Source organism: Pinus tabuliformis, chromosome J (genome assembly GCF_031772625.1).
Source record: "Pinus tabuliformis cultivar Carrire ecotype Pingquan chromosome J, CPIR1, whole genome shotgun sequence".
Lineage (NCBI taxonomy): Eukaryota > Viridiplantae > Streptophyta > Pinopsida > Pinales > Pinaceae > Pinus > Pinus tabuliformis.
In genome coordinates this window covers 379,603,520-379,622,837 of record NC_142295.1, presented here as the reverse complement: position 1 = coordinate 379,622,837, position 19,318 = coordinate 379,603,520, and the positions used below count along the sequence as shown (strand labels likewise).

The 19,318-nt window shown below is 37.2% G+C and overlaps 1 protein-coding gene across 1 annotated transcript; it reads left to right on the top strand.

Annotated features, from left to right (window-relative positions):
- The first annotated feature begins 7,427 nt into the window (after positions 1-7,427).
- LOC149227329 (uncharacterized) lies at positions 7,428-18,852 on the top strand. The gene is made up of 2 exons (XM_089377755.1): positions 7,428-7,741; positions 18,354-18,852. Exons 1-2 carry the CDS (start codon positions 7,576-7,578, stop codon positions 18,527-18,529), a joined length of 342 nt encoding a protein of 113 aa, XP_089233881.1. The 5' UTR covers positions 7,428-7,575; the 3' UTR covers positions 18,530-18,852.
- Positions 18,853-19,318: the final 466 nt, after the last annotated feature.

Here is a 19,318-nt window from a genome sequence, read left to right as displayed (position 1 = left end):
AAGCCCCATGATGCAAGTGGCCCAATTTCCTGTGCCACAACTCGCCAACATCTTGGATCTACATCTTTTCTGCTTTTGAACTCAAAGCAACACACTCCTCTACCTCCAGCTTATAGAGATTCTTAACTCGAATCCCTATCTTCTTTACTTGACCCGTGGCTATGTGTCAAAGGAACACCTTTCCTTTTGAGAAGATCACATCATAGCCTCTATCCTCAAGCATGGAAACGGATACCAAGTTCTTCTTTAGCCTGGGTACATACATAACATTATTCAAGGTGAGTGGATTCCCATGCTCCCTCTAAAAAGCAATCGTGCCCAATCCAAAAACACTATACTTCCCATCGTCACCCATCTCGATATGCATCTAGAGATCTTTCTCCTCCAGGTCACTGAATAATTCTTTGTCGCCAGTCATGTGGAATGAAGCTCCACTATCTAAGTACCATACACTTCCCAACATAGATGACACCATGCATGCAATGAGGGAAAAGTCCAATTCGAATTGAGAGGCCAAAGCCTCACCTGCCGCTCCTCTTGAGGACTTCTCCTTGGACTTCTTGAGTGGACAATTTGTAGCAAAATGTCCCATCTTATGACAATGAAAGCATTTAACTTTCGTCATATATTTCTTCTTACCTCCATGATAAGAATTTGATTTTGAATGGGAAGCTTTCCCTTTCCCCTTCCTCGCCTTAATCACTAAGGCACAGTTCTCTTCACCATCCGTCTTTGATGAAGAGCCATCCCTAGTGTTCCTCCTGATCTCCTCCTGCATCAAATCCGACCACAGTCATTCCCAATCTGGCAGTTTCTCCCAACCATTAACAAAGTCCTGATAACTATGTGAACTCTTTGGGAGTCCTAGAAGAGCAAGACTCATCATATCCTCTTCGACAACTGTGATTCCAACACTTCCAAGTTCATCACGACATTGAGTGAACTTGGTCAAGTATTTGGAAATAGTCTCGCCTTTCTCCATTTTGATTTTTCGAAGTTTGTCCTTAAGTGCCAATTTCCTTTGGTCACTATCATTATGATACAAATCCGTCAATGTTTTCCACATAGCATGTGGAGTTTTCTTTCCATGGAGACTCGAGACAATGTGGTCTCAAACTCCATCAAGGATTATCTGCCTTGCCTTCGCCACACACTTCTTCCATTCAACCAAGTTATGTGCATTCGTAGTTGCTGGCTTGGGGACTTCTTGATCAATGCATTCCTTTAAGTCATTATCTTCTAGCACAACCTCCATCCTATCCCTTGAGGCTATAAAATTCAAGTTTCCTTCCAAGGCATACTCGAGTCGCAAAATGTAGGACGCCATGTGTCGATCCTGAAGTATGAAATGCAAATTCGAATTTCACTTGTAACCTTGAACTCAAAAACTTCGAAATCTCCTCTAGTATACTGTTCTTAGCTCCGACACCATGTAGAAAATCCTATAGATTCACAAGCTCATGCAATGAACTAAAGCAAGAGACAAGAATCTACTTGTACTATTTATAGCGGAAGCACATAAAGATCGAGCAAAACAATAATCGATAAAGGAAGAGAATCAAATACACATATCACAATAAATATCCGATAAAAGCCACAACTCAAAACCCCACTATCTATATTGTATATATTAGAAAATCAAGATGAGATTACAATGTTTGTTCTCTCAAGAACAATCCCAGCACTCAATAAAACCATTCTCCAACTTACAAACAAGCACTAGGCCAATACTTAGCTAATTCACCGGCTCTCCAAGTCCCTATTTCCTTGCGCAATTCCTATGGCTAATTAACCCATCTTAAAGGGAAATCAGTGCACTCAAAACTACTCAATCCCTTCAAGGATCAGTCCCTGATTTCATGCACTATTAGTGCAACTTAGAAAAATCTAAAACAAATAGTACACTCTCCCTGTACTCTAGTCTCAACTGGGTCTTTCTCAGAATCAACATGCATGAGTTTCTGATGAGGGAATATTCAGTTAACTGGAGTATCACTAGTTGAGTGCACTAATGCATCAACTGACTGTTAAGTAGCTATTAGTTCCTCAAACAGTTTGGAACTAATTTAACTGGGCTTAACTCAATAAACTGAGTTAACTAATTACCACTCATACTTAACTCATCTTGGACCCCTATAATATAGGGAGAACATATACATGACTTTAAAAAGACTTCCAACTCGAAATCCCTAAGCTAATTAAGTTTAATAAACTTAATTAACTATTTGCAAGTTGCTATGAGAATAGAATTCGATTTTAATTCACAATTTAATTCAAGGATAAATTACACTAAAATTTCTTGTTGCCATTTTCAACACTGACTATTCATTATATGAATCTAGCTTGTTGTCGACGACTCTGCATGACTCATGCTCCTCGAAGGCGTCCTTGTATGAACCCATGGACTCGGCCAAAGAAGAACCCTCGCCCTTAAGGTTAGAAGGAATCTCCACCCGCTCTACCTCTGTCATCTCCTGAGTGTCACTCAAGCATGAGTGTTCAGGTCCCCAAGGTCCCCTGCAAATGACGCAAAGTCCCTTCCTCCTCAACTCATTCCTATTGCATGATCCCCCAAACCTGAGTAGCTCCTCCCTGGTCAGTAGTAGCCCTAGGACTGAAAACCTCAGGTGATTCAGTGTGATTGGGTGAGTACCCATCTCCCCTTGGTGAATTCATCCAGAATTCACAAGAGAGCTCAATAGTGTAATTCAATTCAGTTTGGAGGGCCAACATAGTAGTGCAACATATTATCTTGGAGGCTAGCTATTCATCTTAGCTATTTTGGTTGTATGTGCATGTAACCTCGTTTTATCCATTATAATGTCCCCATTTTTATTGTCCTCCATAGTATAACCAGGGTGGATTTCCAAGGCAAGGGATGACCTAGTTAATGGAGCAGGCTTATGTCATCAGGGGTTTCGATGTAGTTTTGAGGAGTTTTTATGGGATATGATGGCATTTGCTTGGCATAGTTCATCATCCGCACAATTTGCCTTTCGTTCTGCCGCATTCTGACAACTTTCAAAATCAACATTATTATGGGGCCTAACTTAATTAATTATGCTCAAGGTGGCATTCTAGGAGATTAATTGATGGAACACCTCAATGTAATAGCTCGTTGGAACTGGAACGAGAAGATCTACAGGATGGGATGTTGAGAAGTGACTTCTAGTGGCCGAAGAGAGTATGGTGGGTGATTTTCCATTTTCCTTAATTAAAAATGACTTTAATTAGTCATTTAATTAAGGAAAAATAATTAATTGGAGGAAATGGGCCAAAAGTGACTTAAGTGAAATAAAATAAAATTAAAAGGTCACTTAAGATAAAGTCAATGGAGGAGCTTTTGCAATAATAATAAAATAATAAAATAAGATGCTTCTAGAGGCTTGGAGATCTATAAAAGAGGAGGAGGAGGTCATTTGGAGACATCTTGGATTTGATATTGTTTCTTGTATGAGAGGTTGAGAACCCGGTTCTCTACTCCATTGGTAGCCCTAAGACGGAAACCCTCGGGTGATTCAGTGAGATTGGGCGAGTACCCATCTCCCCTTGGTGAATTCATCCAGAATTCACAGGAGAGCTCAACAGTACAATTCAATTCAGTTTGGAGGGCCAGCATAGCGCTGTAGCAGATTATCTTGGAGGCCAACTTTTCATCTCAACTATTTGGGTTGTATATGCATGTAACCCTAGTTTATCTATTATAATAAACACCGGGAATTTTCCTGTTCATTGTGTCATTAGATTGCAGTGCTTTGTTTGTTTTTATTTTACATGAAATCTTCTGTTAAATGAATGATAAATGAATGGTGAAATTTGGGTTGAGTTCGATTGCTGCAAATTTATGAATGAAAGTTTAATCTGAAGAAATTTTGAGTTAGAATTCGAAGAGAAAGAGAAAATTTTGAGTTAGAATTTAAAAATGCATATCATAGAGCAAGTATTGCTTTCTTTCTTTTTGATATAAAATACATTTCATCAATCATAAGCCTTTGTCTAGTTATTTCTAAAGCAAAAATATAAGGAGTAATGAAAGCAGGTAAGAAAAATGGTTCACCTTCAAATCCATATATCGTTATGACTGTGTGACTTCTAAAAAGAAACCAATCTCCTATTTTTGTCTCTTTACTCAAATGTAAAAATAATTTTATATTCTTTTACATTATGGGACGTGTCTAATTTGTTATGTGAAGATGGAGATTTTCCAAGAAAATATTTGCATATTCTAAATAATACCCTTTTAATTTCCTTGAGTATATGATATCAATCCAATACACTACATTGTTCTCTTTGCCTTCATTGTTGAGAACGTTTAGATTTAAAGCACACTTTTTCAAAAAATCTCGATAATTACGTAAAACTGTATGCACCAAATATGTTTGATATGAAAAGAAAAAAGGTGATAATAGTGCTCAAGTGAAAGTGAATGACATATGTAATATAGCTTGGAAAATTGAAGACTATACCGTTACGATTAGCTATTATTTCTTTTACGCAAATTAATACCACTTCATCCATTTCTTCATCATTACATCCTAAAACAATTGTTAGGAGAGAGGCCATGTTAGGAGAGAGGCCATGTGCTAGACTTTGGTTCTCAATGTATTGGTCTTAACCGAAAAATTAGCTTTAGCAATACTAGCAGGATTTTCTGAAATATCTTTTAGAACTTGTAATTTATTTATTTATGTCCAATTTGAAAAATTTTGTTGGCATTCTAGTTCACTTATGACTTTACCTAAATTAGATAACCCTAATTTTTTTGCTACGACTTCAAGGGCTATTTGGATAATAACTCTAGATTCATTAGGAGAAATTACACTCTTGCTTTCTGGGTCGTAATGCTTTGCGAAGAGCATAACTGTATCTGAGTCTCGATGAGTTGGAGGTAAAACGAATTTATATAAACGAAAGTTTTAAAATATGAATTCTTTGGTCCTTGTTCAAAATGACATATTGGTTTTACTTTTAAAGCTCTCCACGTCAAAATTCTTCACTTGGGTATCCCTTATCTCTATTAAATTGTTCAATACAACATCATCCTATCTCCTTGACACTCCCTTCCGAGTTATAAAGGTAACTTTAATGTTTGACATAATGAATAAGCTCATTCCTAGAGAGAAAGATTGATGACACTTCCCTGAAAGTTTACGTTGCTAAAACTGTCAACAAACTAGCACTACTACGATGATTTCCTTTTACCATGAGAAGTGGTTTTGAAGCATATTCCTTGAAAATATAGTAAAAATGACCATGGAGTAAATGATGAGTATGTACTTTTACAATTAATGTTAGTACCTATCACATTTACACAAAAAGCATAACCTCTCACTTTTGCCAATTGATTGAAAATGATCTACAACAATGAGAACATTAAAAACCTCCAAAATTCATTTTTAACTAACAATGAGATCAAATCAAACGCATATAAGTCAGAAGATTTGAACCTTGAACCTTTTGCTGCATAACGCTTCTTTTTCATAACACTTACCAATTACACTGTCTTAAAAACTCATTTTCATATTATTATTAATAAAAAATTAAAATATTATTAAATTAAGAAAAATATTAAAATTTATATCATATATAAAGTAAATATCCATATTAATGTGATTATTATTGTTTATGCTATATTGATAATGATAAGTCTCGTCTATATTGATAATGATAAGTCTTGTTTATAGTACAACCAATCTGTTATATATATATATATGTATATATTCAAATGTGCTTTTATTTTATGAATATCACACACTTACCCAACACATTATATGTAAATTATTAATAAAGTTCACTCTGCTATAGATATTAAAATTTAAGTAAATAGTTCTTCCAATTTATTGGGTTGGGAGTTTATAGTAATCCACATTAAAACATATAAACAAACAATAATAATAATTTAATTTTAATATTATAACCAAATTAAACTGATTTGTCTTTAAGCAAGATTTTTTAAAAAGTTTTTTGATTTATGTTTGAATCTAATTTGTCTAGAATCCAACAGAATTTATTGAAATCACAAGTTTGAGGTGAATTCTGCATAATTGAAGTGCCCCAAGAGTTTTTTAGGGTGTTGAATCCATATATGCACTAAAAAACTAGTATAAACAAAACAAATCAAGAATTAACCACAATTTTTTTTTCACCGGATTCCAGCAGAAATCTATTGAAAACTCCAAAAAATCTCACTTAAAAAAAACTCCGAACTAAACACCGAAATTAACATACAAAATTCCCTTATAACAAAAACCCTATTTGAAGGCAACATTCTTGAAGAAGTAAATGAATACAAGTACCTCAGGATTGATTTCAACAAGAAGCTTAATTGGGAGGACTGCAGAAAGAAGAGAATTTTAGGAGGGTGGAAAGCATTATATGCACTTCAAAACAGATGTAGAGAGGCAAAGTTATGGGATTGGAAAACAATTAAAGTGTTTTTTGGACTCCTAGTTTGTCCAGTGATATTATATGGGTGTGAACTGTGGGCTAGTAGCATCCCTATTTCAAAATGGAAACAAATTGAGAAAATCCAAAAATGCTTGATCATGAGCAAGTTCAAAATAAAAAGTTCGGTTCCTTATGAGATAATGTTGAGTAAAATAGGAGCAACTCCCATCGAAGCAATTGCTACGGTGCGTCTTATAAGGTATCTAAAAAGAATTGAGCAAATGGGAGTAGGTAGATGGCCGGAAGTTATCTTCAATGGAGGCATGAGATAAAGAAAGAAATCATGGATGAGACAAAACAACAAATGGATGCAAAAATGGAATATTTACCTCAATGCATGTCTCACAAATAGCAAGGAGTTAAAGAATTTTATTATGGAAAAGTTCCATAAGCGTATATGGGGGAAAGAGTTGGGTAGAAAGAAAAAGTACTATGTTCAAGAATTCAACTCGACTTGCGATCTCCAACAAAAAGAGTACATTGGAGCTAGCATTTCGTAGAGAGCAAAGATTCTTATTGCTCAATTAAGAACTGACTCACATCAACTTTGGTGTGAAACAGGATGGTGGAAGAGACCTAAAGAAGCTTGGGAAAAACGGGTGTGTACTTTTTGCACTTCTGGGACAGTGGAATCAGAAAAAACATTTCATTTTGGAATGTGATGCTTTCAGAGATATCAAGGACAATTATAACAACATGTTAACATCAATTCTTTGACATTGTCTTTTAAACAAAAAAACTATTAAAAAATTAGGTCAACTCATTATCAATTAGAAAAAAATTAATTAAACCGACCATTCTTCACTCCTAAATGGGTTAAAAAAGCATTGTAACTCCATCGCCAAAAACCCGGATGGAAACCTCACTCTCTATTTAAAAAAAATAAAAAATTTACCGATATTGTTCCATTAACACTTCGCTATTAGAACTTGATGTGAGGTGTCGCTTACGGTAACTACTTTTGACCTTGTGTTCACAAGAAATACTTTGAATCCATATGAACCCTAGCCGGTCTTAATCTCAATGCTCGTTCGAGCTCTGTTATAGTTTCGCATGTTCACTAACGGTAGGTTTCTGAATTTTGTGTGAAAAGCCAAGTCGGAGGAGAAGAAAGCAGAAGCGGCAGCAATGGCCAAGTCTATGAGGTCAAAGAGGAAAAGGAGACTGAGAACACTAAGGAGGGAGATAGCAGAGCCATTCTATGAAAAGAAAGAGCAGGCTAAACTTGCAGCCCAGGAAGCCGCCCTTGCTGCTCCAAAACTGGAGATACCTCCTGTCAACAAATCTCAAATGGGTTAGTTGTTTAGTTTTCCTCAACAGTTCTCATTCACATCTTATTTTAGAAAAAACTCGTCAAGAGATATTCTATTTTGCATTTTTTTTGTAGGATTAGTGGTTTTACACCGGGGACTTGCACCTGTTTCATCCCTTTGAACTCACGTTATTTGGGTGCACATATCATAATGACGTTGGAACTTTGGTCGATGGCTTAATATTCCATTGACCTCGCTACTGAACCAATCCCTGCTAGTCTTTGCCAATGCTAAGCGTGCAAATCGAACCTCTAGTAGTTGGTCTACAAGTAATATGAATCCAAAAAGATGAATGATTAATAATTTCCCAAAGATTATTGGTAGGGTTTTGAAATTTTAACATGCTTTAAGTGCCTTCTCGTCTAAACTACTCACCAACGAATTTGCTTTTCAGCATATACTTATGCAATGATGACTTAAGCCTACAAGGCTCATGACACCATTTATATTACATTTGAAATTTGTTTTGTGGTCAGTTAGGGTTGCTTTAGTATTGTCTTTTTGGGTGTTTGTTGCTGTATTGTTTGAGGGCTGGTTTCAGTGGGTTCATAATGTTCAGGGTGTTTAGGCCATAATTTGAAATTCAGAGCTGAAATTGTTTTCTGAGTTATATCTGTGTGTTGTTTCTTTCATACAATATTTTCTTAGATCAAGAAGGATTCAACATTTCTCCTCCCCTATGCATTGGGCTATTTTGCTTTTGTGGCATATAGTCATAGAGGCAGTACTCATGGCGAGGTGTCCTCTTATTTGGCATCCCTTGGATTCTACTAAATTCAAACACCAAAGGTCATGTGTCAATGTAGAACTTATTCTGTATTCATGTGCTGTGAGTTTTGGAGGTTATATATAGGTGATGTTCCATTGGATGGCTTCTACTAGTTAAATACATGCCATATCATCCTTAGTTCCAAAAGAATGAATTTTCACTATGTTTGAAGCAAGGATTCATATTGAAGGGTTCATGCGAAGCAATATTGATAGTGTTAAGAACTTTCTTCTTAACCCTTCTGACTTTTGTCCGATGTCTGATTTTCTAGTTGAATATATAAGATTTTGGTCCATTAGGTTAGCATTTATATTAGTGGATTTCACTGCAAATACGACCATTTTCTTTAAATTTTTCTAAATAGGTATATAAAAAAAGCACAGCATTAAATTATACCATTTTTCTAGAGTACGACTATATATATAACAAAGTTAAATATATATGCACACAGAAAACAAAGTTAACTATATGTGTGAAAGTTCTGGTGGTGTTAATCTAATGATTATGACCCCATTGTTAATGAAATCTAGATTAATATTTCACCAAATGGACTATAAGCATCTTGTAAACAGGCCTATTCTCAAAAACGTGCAAACATCAATAAATATCAGTGAAACATGAATCTCCAATCACTCGCGATTAATCGCGAGTCAAACTCTGCTCTTCCCTCAAACAATCCGATTCAACTCTGGGCGAGTCAAACTCGCATTTACCGAGTTTGACTCATGGTCAACATAATTTTGACTTGCAACTCACTGATTAATTGTGATTTAAGCGAGGCGATTTTCAGCCCTCAACTCGGCGAGCAAGGGTTTTAACTTTTAGGGTTCCCGCATTTTTAGTTGCATGGTTTAGTTAGGTTAAAAATTAAACGTCGGTCCATAACTCTCTTCTCACTGCTCAGGCCCACAACTCATACACTGAGAAGGTAATAGAGGCATGGTTTCAGTTTCAGTTTACGCTGCGTAATATAGTCGTAGTGTGCAATGTGCTCCAGTGTTAGCTTCAGCACGTGCTCTGTCAGATATTTCAATACCAAACCATTATCGTATCATTTCAGCAGCAATCAAGAGATTTTAGTTACTGCTTTTTAACTGATTAGTATGCAGTATTTTATAAACTTTTAGAGGCAGATGCTTCTGGTTCTATGTAGTCATTGGTTAGGAGTCAGGACTCAGTGCTTTGGATCATGTTTGGACTCATAACATATATGAGATATTTATTCATTCATGATATTTTGGACATCTATTGATATTATGCATTGTTTGGAGTCTTGGACATGACTTTATTGAATATCAATGAAAAATGATTTTTTTTAATTCGATATATGTGTATATCTTTAATTATTGAATTCACCGATTTTTTCCCGATCCGATTAAAACTCTTCGCTCTTTTGCCTCGCCGATTTATTGCCGATTCCGAGTCTGGTAACATTGATAAATATAGAGGAATTTAGACGAACAATCATCTCGATTCCCAATTTCCCACCCATCCTGTCTCCATAAAGAATGAAAAAGGTGAAGGAATATAGGATGGAAACGAGTAACGACAAAGAAGCTTCTTGAAGCCAAAACCCTAAAATATGTATTTTGGTTTGGCAGACACTGTGTAATGTGCTAGGGCAATTTTAGGGTTTTAGAACATCAGGGTTTCCAATAATTCTTTTGCTCATTAAATGGTGAAGCATTCAATAGTACAAAATAACATGGTCCACAACACAATATAGCAATATAATGATAACACTGTTAATTTGGACATGAAATCTAATCGTACTGAACTTCAAATAATCCACAACTAATCCCCAGTCCAATAAAATATAGCCTATGAAATTTGCAGCTACAGAAAATTTAATAAGCCACTGTTTACACAATTGAAATGAGATATGTTAATTTGACCATCTATCGTGCATGAATCTCTTGGGCAGGAGCATGATTTATTCTAGATACTTTCGATCTTGTTTGAGAAGATAACAATTGCTCGGGTTGCTTGAAATCTGATTCACCGCTGTAGGGGTGCTCTTCAGTCAGCGGCGGGGTTTTGGTGGGCCACGATGCCTAGCCACAGAGTGTTTTGCGCAAATATTACTGGAGAACTCGTCTACACACAATATTTTTGCTGCCGTGAGTGTGCAATTCAAACGATCGTGTCTTCATGTGCTAAGAAACCGCAAAACTCGAGCTTCGATCCAAAACTACAGATCTGCGAAATTTGCTTTAGGAATGCCCCTGCTTGAGATTACAGGATCCATCCTTCAACATAAAACCGTAGCAAGTGATCCACTCTACTTCAAGGCTCCATGAAATGATCACAATGAAAGACCCACTTCAATTACAGAGATGTCGCACTTTGCCAGCGAAGTCACTACATAAACTTATCTGCCACAGGGACTCTGAATTTGTCCTCACTCAATTTCAATACCCAATCTGTCCAAAAATAATCATAGGTCAATTCGCGTGCTTCAAGAGTAGTTTATTAGAACTTCACACAGCCAAACATTTACCAATTTGTCCTTGACTTCTATCCGCAACATGAATAAATAGCCTATCTAGAATTCCGTTATTCTCCAATTTGATTGCATAGCCTAGGGGTGAATTCAGATGGGTGGATTTGCCCTAGACGAATCTAATTGACTTGATGAACCTCCTTAGACCAGAAAATTCCCTTAGTGATCCTGTGCCAGAACAGAATAAAAAAAAGAAAATGTGTCAACTAGGGCTGAATCTTTCACCACTGAAATTGACAAGGAGAAAGGGGTCTTAAAACCCTCAGAGCCTTAGGCTTGAGAAAAAATAGAGATAAATAATCCAATCCAATGATGATCCAAATGAGTTCATCCCTCTTGTATTTATAGATTTCCTAGAGGGGTTCTTCCTCTTCATTGATTGAGTAAAATACACTCCAAACCCAAACTTTGGGTTTCTCTGCCCATCTGCCTCAAAACTTGCCCAGACATTGGGTATTTTGCAATTTTCCCCTTTATCAATGACTAGCCTACGGGGATCGATCAGCTACTTCTATTGGACAATTAATTTCTTGGGAACATTACGGTGCCCCCTTCCTGACATTGCTTGTCTTCAAGAATGACAATTCCTGCTGCTGCCCACTTTGCCCCTTCTTCCTTGATATTCAAGGTTAGACTAGGTAGATATTCAACCTTTTGGATGACCTTTGTCGTTTCTTCACTAACAAGTTGCAGTTTTCCATTTTGGGTTTTCCCTTTTATCAATGACTATAGCCTACTGGGATCAATCGGCTACTTCGTCTCTTGGACAATTAATTTATCGGGAACATTACAGTCCCCCCTTCCTGACATTGCTTGCCCTCAAGCAATGATAATTCCTGCTGCGCCTACGGGGATCAATCGGCTACTTCGTCTCTTGGACAATTAATTTATCAGGAGGAACATTACAGTCCCCCCTTCCTGACATTGCTTGCCCTCAAGCAATGACAATTCCTGCTGCTGCCCACTTGGCTCTTCTTCCTTGATCTTCAAGGTTAGACTAGGTAGATATTCAACTTTTTGGATGACCTTTGTTGCTTTTTCACTAAAAAATTGCAGTTTCCCGTTTTCAACTGAGAATACCACGATTCAGCCTCTCATTGGACCATTATACTTACAGATTGCCCCCACATAATAATATGAATTGCTGTCATTTGTGAATGAACAATTAGGATGCAAACATTTTCAAATCTTTTATCATCAAAGAGACACAAAATTGTGTGCTCTTTTTTTCTGATCATAATTATGCTTCTCAGTGAATTCAGTGAATGAGTGAGACTGCTTTTGATAGCAAATGCGATAATCCTGTTTCCCAAGATGTACGGAGGGGACGTGAAGCCTTTGAAATTTTTCCATCGACCCAATAACAAACTTGTCTTCCTTTACAATTGCAATGGTTTCCTTGACAATAAGGGTGATGAATTTAATGAGAAATGAAGGGTTCTTAAGTAGGGAAGGCTAGAATGAGTGTATGAAGTTGATCAACAATCGTTTGATGTGGGCATTTTCATGATCTTGATCTGCCATAATCGTTAGACTGTCATATTCCTTTCCATGCTGCAGACCCAGGATTTGCTTGATATTTTGAATCTCTGCACTTTTCAAATACATAAAGCGACCAACATTTTCTTCATCAGCTAGTAAAACATAGCTATAAATTATAATCAGTGGAGGACCCAGAGTTCATTTCTGTTCTTCTTCCACAATTTTCAAAATTATGAACTTGTAGAGTATTAAAATAGGTATCAGCAACACCGTTACTACCATTCAACTTCTGAATTCTGCAACATGATTAGTCTGGTCATTTTCTGCTGGAACTGTTACTCTCACTTCTGCTTTATTTTTGTTTTTCCTAGACCTTTTCTGAGAACATAACATCTTGTCTTTGTCTTCTTCAACTGGGAGTCCACCATCTGTCCAACTTGTTCCTCCTGCAACCAGGCAGTACCATTCATTGAACAATGTAAACCTGTACCATTTAGGAAGCCTTTCGTTGTTAAGAATAGGATGTTGCCAATCCTCAATTTCTGTCTCCCACCTCTGATAGTCCATCAGAGCATCATGTACCAAGTTTGTAGCTGCATCCTCAGAGGTACCATAGACTTTTGTATACCTCCTGCAATAAGTACTCCCTTTCACAAATTTCACTTTAGGAGAGGCCCTGCTAAAGCGAAAACAACTCAGCACGTTCCATGAGGCTCCACTACTGCAGAGGCAGAAACTGCAGCACAGACTCCTTCTCCATGTAGGGAAGCAATACTGCAACCCTCATTCCAGTTCTCTTCATCAAAATGTCCTCGCTCTTTCATAGTGACCCGTGTATCTTTAGCAGATGTATAACTTTTGCATGACAGTCCAGAGTAAGGTAAAACAGTCACATCTACATTCTCAGTTTGGAAAGAAGCAATTGCAAAAGTTACTGGTGGATAACCTTCTACGGTCTTGTGGTGTAGAAGCATGCCTTGCACTCCATCATCACTCCTGAAAGGCTCGTTGACATGGCCTCCAGAAAAATGTGATGTTCCACCATTCGAGTTTGCCCATGTAAAAGGTAAGCTCACATTTGCCCTTTCTTTATCTGTATTTAAAGGGGTGTATACAAAAGTGCATGTGGGCAAGCTACTCTTTTGATAATTGTGTGGGACGAAAGGTGAGATCTGTTGGCATGATATCTTCAGCTCTGGATCTGGCTCACCATCATATGTTGTCCAGGCTCTTGGAAATAGTGCATGATATGTTGAATCTTGACCATCCAATGACCAATCCCAATTAGAAATGCCAAAATCATCTCTTTTTCCAAGCTCTTCAGGTCGTCCTGGGGCCAAGACAGATGCATACTTTTTCCATCCCCCATCACGAGAAACAAATATCTTGATTACGTCATCAATAGCTGAGTTAGGAGCATCCTGCATTTCTTGCCTTATGGCCCCCACTAAAACTTTCTCCATGGCTTGGCTGAGATGAAGCTTGGCTCCATTAGGGATTTTAGGTTCCTGAATGAGAATTAACTGCCAGTCAGATTTATCCTGCATGTCCTTTTTGTACTCCTTAGAATGCTGCTGGGTGGTATCCAATTTATGGCAAGCATGGAAAAACTCAGTGATTGAGGAATTTGCCACAAATTTCTTTACTGGAGATGTCTGTATCCCTATATCAACATTCTCAACTGCGTGCAGAGCCTTTACATCCAAAGTTTTGAATGAAAATCTTATTTATGACTTCCTTAGTGATGAATTTTGCTGGTGATGATGAACAATTTGCAGGCCATGATGGAGACTAGCAGCCAAGGAATCAGTTGGAGAAGTGAGAGTTTTATTACACTGATCAGAAGACTAAATAGGGGAATTGTTTTGCAGGGACTGCCCAAGGGAGATGCTTAGTACTTGAGGTCCCTGGTTTGAGTTTCCTTCCTGTCATGGAGAAGATACAACTGATTTCCGGATTAATTTATTCAAACTGCTGTTATCTTTGATTGGAGGTGAAACACTCACATTTGGGCGTTCAATAGTAGGGAATGATTGGCAAGGATTCATATTGGAAGTAGGCCTAGTAGGGGAATTGCACAGTAGGTGATTTTTCTTCATTGTTGGTTGAAACCTGAGTATCAAATGTAAACTTTGGAAAATCTTTATTTGGATCCAAACACTGGTCCTTAGTTGCTGCTTTACAATCATCGCCATCTGTATCCATGGCATGTGGATCTAACTGTAAGCGAACCTCAGAATTATTTCTGAAAACACCTGTTCATTCGATTGGGATCCAGGGTCAGTATCTAGAATTGTAGCATCTGCCACTGTTTCAGTTTTATTCTTGTCATCAACACCACCAACAACCATTGACTTGCCATCAATACTATTAGCACCTTCTGACTGCTCCATGGAAGATCCTATAATATTTGTAGTGGAAATGTCAGTATCATTATCTGATGTCTTTGTGCTCTTATCGTCAGGTTTAAGAGATTAATCCCCATCATTTTCCTTGGACGCTGCAACCCTTTTGTTAAATTTTTCTAATTTCTAAAGAGCCCTTTTGTTCGAATATTGAAGTTTCTTCATAGTTTCCGCTTGCTTATCTTCCAACTTCCGCACAAACTATGCTTACTCCTTCCAAAAATCTGAATTATCGTTATTCTGTTGTGGAGGTCCATGATTCCCTGTTTTCTGTCCATCTAGGAATTGGGGGAACCCAGGTCTGGGAGTCTTTTGATTTACTGTCCCGGAGCTAGTCGGTCTAGGGGTATTAGGTTGAATAGGAACAGGTGGCATAGGAACACCTACGTTATTCCAAAATTGGCCGAGAAACTGAGTCAACAACTATTGGTTATGTTTCCCTTGAGTAGCCAAAACTTGCCTGATCTTTTACCAATCATCTATTGAAAACTTCTTGAAGGTCCCAGGTTTGCGACATCAACATTACTCACAGGCTGGCAGGGTGACCCAGCTTTGATACCACTGTAACAGTCTAGGGCAATTTTAGGGTTTAGAACATTAGGGTTTCCAATAATTCTTTCGCTCATTAAATGGTGAAGCATTCAATAGTACAAAATAAACATGGTCCACAACACAATATAACGATATCACTGTTAATTTGTACATGAAATCTAATCATATTGAGCTTCAAATAGTCCACAACAAATCCCCAGTCCAATAAAATATAGCCTATGAAATTTGCGGCTACAGAAAATTTAATAAGTCAATGTTACACAATCGAAATGAGATACGTTAATTTGACCATCTATCGTGCATGAAGCTTCTGGGCAGGAGCACAAATTATTCTAGATACTTGTGATCTTGTTTGAGAAGATAACAATTGCTCGTTTTGCACGAAACCTGATTTGTTGCTGCAGGGGTGCTCTTCAGTCAGCCGTGGGGTTTTGGTGGGCCACAATGCCTAGCCACAGGATGCATTGCACAAATATTCCTGGAGAACTTGTTTATTCACAGTCTGTTTGCCACTGCGAGTGTGCAATTCAAGTGGTCGTGTCATCGTGTGCTAAGAAACTGCAAAACTCGAGCTGCGATCCAAAACTACAGATTTGCGAAATTTGCTTCAATGAAGCAGTGCCTTCACTTGAGATTACAGAATCCATCCTTCAACGTAAAACCCTAGCAAGTGATCTGCTCTACTTCAGGGATCCACGAAATGATCACAAAGAAAGACCCACATCAATTACAGAGATGTCACACTTCACCCGCGAAGTCACTACAGAAACTTATCTGCCAAGTAAATTCATCGAGTTGCTCTAATGGATCGAAATGGCCAATTACTAATGGAACCTCTTGTCGACTTTCTGTGAAATACTCATTTGGCCGGGGGCTCTCGAACACATCATAAGCCAAACCCGTGCTGACAAATAACCAACCTGCAATGAATAGGAAAGCTATGGTAATGCTATGGATAACACTCTGAATTCGTATTCACTCAATTTCAATACCCATTCTGTCCAAAAATAATCATAGGTCAATTTGCGTGATTCAGGAGTAGTTTATGAGATCTTCGCACAGCCAGACGTGTAAAAATTTGTCCTTGACTTCGATCTGCGACAGGAATAAATAGTGTGTCTATGTCAATGTTAGCCTATCCAGAATTCCATTATTCTCTAGTTCGATTGCATAGCCCAGGGGTGAATTCGGATCGGTGGATTTGCCCTAGATGAAGTTTCTTGACTTGATGAACCTCCTTAGACCAGCAAATTCCTTTAGTGATCCTATGCCAGAACAGAATTAAAAAAGGAAAATATGTCAACTAGGGTGGAATCTTTCACCACTGAAATTCACAAGGAGAAAGGGGTCTTAAAACTCTCAGAGCCTTAGTCTCAAGAAAAAATAGAGATGAATGATCCAATCCAATGATGATCCAAATGAGTTCATCCCTCTTGTATTTATAGATTTCCTATAGGGGTTCCTCCTCTTCATTGATTGAGTAGAATACACTCCAAACCTAAGTTGCAAGAAACGCCGAAACATTTTGGAGTTTCTGAAACAGAAACGTTTAGAAATGCCACCTCCCAAAAATGGAAACGTTGGCCGAAACTTTTGCTGAAATGTCATATATGTATATATAAATAAATAAGTGAATAACACATTATTTTGCAAGAAAAAAGGGAATAAGACCCATAGATTACAATATAGAAGGAAAAGCAAGTCTATATTAACTCTAATAGATGATTACATGATGGTCAAGTTTCGGAATTTTGGGGTACGGCGCAAAACGCTGAGTTCCTAAAAGTTTCGTGCAACATAGCTCCAAACCCAAACTTTGGGTTTCTCTGCCCAACTTGCCCCAAAAATTGCCCAGACATTGGGTATTTTGGGGTTTTCCCCTTTATCAATGACTATAGCCTACAGGGATTGATAGGATAGGTTATGTCGTCTCTTGGACAATTAATTTCTCGGGAACATTACAAACCTTATAGTATAGGCTTGAATAAGCAGTACATTTTAATTATATTGAAAATGTGTTTCTTTGATGCATTAACTTGTTATGTGTTATGCCCATTATTCCCCTGCTTCTTGGTTTGCCAGAATATACTTTTTGATTATATATATATATATTTTTTTAATGTAGCATCCTCCAAGTTTTTTTGGGTCTGATTGATGGAGTTATTTTTGAGTAATGGTTTTTGCAGATTCTGTTCATGCAGTCACAAATGCTTTGGTGATAATAGGATGCACTATGTCCAGAATTCACTCACATCTTGAATTCCATCATCCAAGCTCTTATTAAACAGAGGATGCAGTGTATCCCCAAAGCATTCATGATAGTGGAGTTATTAGTTTTGTGACTTTGATAGATCACTTGAGGGGACGTCACATGAGTTGCTTGGATTGCTTGATTTTTCTTTACAAGTCTTTTAAAACCATATTTGTTCTTTCTTATAATATTAAGCTTGGGGAAGGCAATTTATGGTTGGTGAAATTAACATTATTTATATCTGTTATGCCATGTTGAAGACTTTTGTCTCTGTAAGACTTTGGATTAATTATCTGTGTGTGCCAAGGAGTATGCAATGCACATATATTTGTTTATTTCTATTATCCCCAGGGTCAAGGATGTGGCTCGAATCAATTCCAGTTAGTAGTCTGTTTTGTTTTTTAAATGAATGGTGTACTAGGCAGTTTGAAGAGAGAGAGGCAGGACAGGCTTTTTAAGGAAATTATGAGATTGAGACTGCGTGTTTCTGCAATTTGGAACTTTTGTTCCTATAATATAACTGCTAGAATTTTTATCTTTATGACAACATATAGATTTGTTTTCTCACATACTTCAATGGGGGCTTGCAATCCATTAAATGGACTGATGATGAGTGTATTGAGTACTGCAGAAATAGAACCTGTTGATGGAGAAGATGAGAGGGAACCAATGGCCATTGAAGGGAATGACAGCAAAAAATTCAAGCTTAAACCTGTTGGCGGTATTGAAAAGGAATGGAAAAGCAACAAAAAACTAAAGAGAGAAAAGCGGCTAAAGCGTAAGCGGAAGAAGAAGCTAAGCTTCTAAATGCATGGGAAACATCCATTCTGGTTTCCTGCTTAGTAGAATTGCAGCATACTTCACTCAAAAGCTCCATTGTACTGAAATGAATGCATGGACAACATGCATTCTGGTTTCCTGTGTAGTGGAATTGCCAGCATACTTTTTTGAAAAACTCTATTGTACTAATCTGTACTTCTTAGTGATAATACTGTAAGAGGGTTTTAGATTTCTTCTCACCTAGGTAGCAGCAATGGATGTGAGTAATTTTTTAATTTAGTTAGATTTCAAGATGTTATTTGTCTTTACTTGGAATCTTTTTGTTTCAATGGAGTAAATGTTGAAGATCATGACTACCTTGAAATATTGTCAACTATCTAAATCTATAAATAGATTGGATTGCAATGCTGCTTTGAATCAGGACATATGGTACAATTTCATCCTCTGCTCCATTTTTTTTATTAGAATGAAAAAGAATTCATACCAACACTAATTAAATGATTTTGCGAGGATAAGCGGAAATATCTGGAAACATTAACACTAGTATGTTATTAGAGACTTTGACATCGGTTAAAATTAAAAACTAATATATATATATATATAGTGTTTTGTTGTTGTTGTTGTTTTCCGGAGTAAAAAAAAATGGGACATATTTCATAACAGAAAAATGTTTACATCATATGATCAACATGTTCATATCTTCCAATCCCCATTGACCATATAGCATAGTCTTTCCACAGCATATACACAGCCTCCATAAACATATACCCACATATTCTGTACTAATCTAATCACCCAACTAAATAAAACTGAAAA